The sequence below is a fragment of the Dendrobates tinctorius genome, unplaced genomic scaffold (genome assembly GCF_039654945.1).
Source record: "Dendrobates tinctorius isolate UK_male_01 unplaced genomic scaffold, ASM3965494v1 ptg000257l, whole genome shotgun sequence".
Lineage (NCBI taxonomy): Eukaryota > Metazoa > Chordata > Amphibia > Anura > Dendrobatidae > Dendrobates > Dendrobates tinctorius.
In genome coordinates, this window is record NW_027361924.1 from 7,662,109 (window position 1) to 7,665,786 (window position 3,678).

General features: G+C 38.6%; 1 protein-coding gene across 1 annotated transcript; it reads right to left on the minus strand.

Annotated features, from left to right (window-relative positions):
- Window positions 1–270: 270 nt before the first annotated feature.
- On the minus strand, window positions 271–2,318 carry LOC141069257 (olfactory receptor 2A14-like). The gene is made up of 2 exons (XM_073558710.1): window positions 2,309–2,318; window positions 271–1,205 (listed from the first exon to the last, which is right to left on the minus strand). The coding sequence occupies exons 1-2, from the start codon at window positions 2,316–2,318 to the stop codon at window positions 271–273; spliced, it is 945 nt and encodes a 314-aa protein (XP_073414811.1).
- Between the last annotated feature and the right edge of the window lie 1,360 nt (window positions 2,319–3,678).

Here is a 3,678-nt window from a genome sequence, read left to right on the forward strand (position 1 = left end):
TGATTCACAATTTATAGCAAAGCCATGCTTCTACGGTTGATATGAGGGTGACATATTAATAATACAAAACAGTCCATATCTTGAAAAGAAAGAAAAGATGAAGAAGGGCTGATTGGTTTTGGAAAGCATACATAGCAGATATACTGACAGGGAACGATTGATGAAGCATGGCCAAATAAGCGCTAGTCATCTATAACAAAAATGCTAATCCCATGAGTTACTGTAAACTCGTCTTTGTCAATCTTAAATGATGAAAACATAACAGATTTTTCATTTAATCCTCAATAACCTCTGAAGAGCCTTCAGGATTTCACTGCTGCGTAGACTGTATATCAGCGGGTTGATCATGGGCACCACCGTGGTATAAAATACTGATAAGATCTGCTTGGTGATCATTGTTTGCCCTGAGAACGGCATCATGTACTCCACTGCACCTGAGGAATAGAAAATTATCATGACAATGAGGTGGGACAAGCAGGCAGAGAAGGTTTTTCTTCTTCCTTCCTTTGACTTAATGCGTAAAATCACACGGATTATTCTTACATAGGACAAAAAGTTGCAGAAAAGAGGGAAAAATCCAAGCAGTACAAGCTCAACATAGACTAAGATATAAAAGTCACCGGAGCCACCACTGGATGCATGGAATACGTCTACTGCGTCACAGAAGATATTATTAATAGTAACAACCTCACTGAAGGGCATTTTAAGGAGAAAACTTATAAATAGTGAAGAATTTAGAAAGGCAGAGATCCAGAGAGCAACAACAATCAAGACACAGGTTTTCATGTTCAAGACCCGGTGGTAGGACAGAGGATGACAAATCGCAACGTATCGGTCAAATCCCATGATGAAGAAAAGTAATTCCTCCACACCGACTCCTGTAAAGAAAAAGTATATCTGGGTGAAGCACTGGGAGAAGGATATCAGGCCGTTCCCTGATAATAATATATGGAGAAGCTTTGGGCTAATGACTGTGGTGTAGCAGATGTCTATGACGGATAAGTTACAGAAGAATAGATACATGGGGGTGTGTAGACGGACGTCCAGACATATCAACGCAATAACCACTGAATTCAAAGTGATTGCAATCAAATAAATGGCTGAAAAAATCCCGGCAATCAGCGGCTTATCATTGGCTGTTGATGAGAAAGGCAGAACATGAAATGTTGTATATGTGTTGTTGTCCATGAGATAGTGACACAAATCTGTAAAGAAGAAAGATTTCAGAGAATAAATACAATCATTTTCTATTTTTGGTTTATTAAAAAGATCGAAAGTAAATTTGATAATTCTCCAAATAAATTGCTAACATAAGGGTTGAAAACTGCAAAAGTAGGAATTTTTTCTAAAATTCAACATCACAAAAAGCCCCACCAAAAATAGAGAATATTAATAAAAACAAGTACCGTTATACTCACTGGATCCAAGAGGTTGTCTCAAAATACCGGTAAGTTTTTTTGGCATATCAGTCAAGATACATAAAGTTCTGAAATATAGAAATTTTACAACTGACGTAACCTCCCTAGATTACAACACTGATACTCTGAGCTGGTCCTGTAGTTGGGAGCTTTGGGTCTCCAGTCCTGCCAGGCACACATTGATCCGACCTTGGTGACTTTTTCTGGCAGATCACACGTATGATCCCCGGTAACGTCTAAGACAATATGAAGAGAGTAAGATGGATCGCAGCGCTCTGGGGCACACACCTGTTTGTGTGCTGGGAATGAGCTCTTTATACTTGGCTTATATAATATATGATTCTAAAACATGGGGGAAATAAATATCGAAATATGTAATATTATCCCAAGAGGAAATTTCCCTATGGTTGTGATTACATTAATTACTTCCAACAAATAAAGAAATTAGGTTTACTTTTAGAAGCCTGTTTTCATCTTCCTGACCAGGCCAATTTTTTCAATTCTGACCACTGTCACTTTATGAGGTAATAACTCTGGAACACTTCAATGGATCCCATTGATTCTGAGACTGTTTTCTCATGAAATATTGTACTTCATGACAATGGTAAAATTTGTCCGATATGACTTGCGTTTCATTGTGAAAATATCGGAATGTGGATGGAAAAAATGAACTTTTAACTTTCTTTCACAAAAATAAATTTTAGACACTTTTTTTTATTTTTTACAAGAGTAACAGGAGAAAATAGACCCCAAAGTTTATTGTGCAATTTCTCCCGAACATGCCAAGGCACCATATCTGGGGTAAAACTACTGTTTGTGCTCACAGCAGGGCTTGGAAGGGAAGGAACACCATTTGACTTTTTGAATACAAAATTTGTTGGAATCATTACCAGATGCCATATCGGGTTTGGAAAGCCACTGATGTGCCAAAAATGTGGAAACCTCCAAGAAATAACCCCATTTTGGAAACTAGACCCCTCAAGAAACTTATCTAGATGTGTGTTAAGCACCTTGAACCCCCTGGTGCTTCACAGAAATTTATAACGTTGACCTGTGAAAATAAGAAATTAAAATTTTCCCACAAAAATACTCTTTTAGCCCCAATTTTTTTCTATTTTCACAGGATAAAAGGCACCATACAATTTATTGTGAAATTCCTACTGAGTATGCCAATATGCAGAGTATGGAGGAAAACTACTGTTTGGGTGCACGGCAGGACTCAGAAGGGAATGAGCGCCATTTGACTTTTTGAATGCAAAATTTGCTGGAATCAATAGCAGATGCAATGTCATGTTTGGAGAGTCTTTGTGCCTAAAGAGTGGAAAACCCTACAATTAACACCATTTTATGAACTAGACCCCTCAAGATACTGATCTAGGTGTGTGATGAGCACCTTAAACCATCAGGTGCTTCACAGTTTATAACATTGAGCTGTGAAAATAAAAATAATCACATGTTTCAAACAAAAATGCTTTTTTAGCCCCAATTTGTCATTTTCATGAGTGTAACATGAGCAAATGCACCATAGAATTTGTTGTACAATTTCTCCTTAGTACGCCAATATCCAATAGGTGGAGGAAAACTACCATTTGGGTGCACAGCAGGGCTCAGAAAGCATTGAGTGACGCTTTGCAAAGCAGATTTTGATGGATGTTCATGTCACATTTGGAGAGCCCCTGATGTGCCTGCATAGTGGAAACTCCCCACAAGTGAACCCATTTTGGAAACTAGACCCCTCAATAGATATATTTAGATGTGTGACAAACACCTTGAACCCACAGATGATTCACATAATTTTAAAATGTTGATCTGTGAAAATGAAAAAAATATATTTTTCGCTCAAAAATGTTGATTTAGCACCAAGTTTTTCATTTTCTCAAGCATAGCAGGAGAAAAAGAACCCCAGAATTTGTTGTGAATTTTTTCCTAAGTACCCTCATACCCCATATGAGGTCAAAAACTACTTTTGAGGCACAGTGCACAGCTCAGAAGGGAAGAAGCACTATATTAGAACTCAGATTTTGCTGGTCTGGTTTGAGGGTGCCATGTTACATTGATAGAGCCCTTGAGAAACCAGAACAGTAGAAACCCCTATAAGTGTTAGGGCTGGCGGAACGCACCAAATATTAGAAGATGGAAATTAGGTGCGTTCGCAGCCCGGGGCCCACCGTGCAGAGATGGTACACTGCTGCTCGGTAATTGCGGACGCTATATGGCGGCATAATGGCAGAACATACGTGGGTTAAACATCACCCGGTGT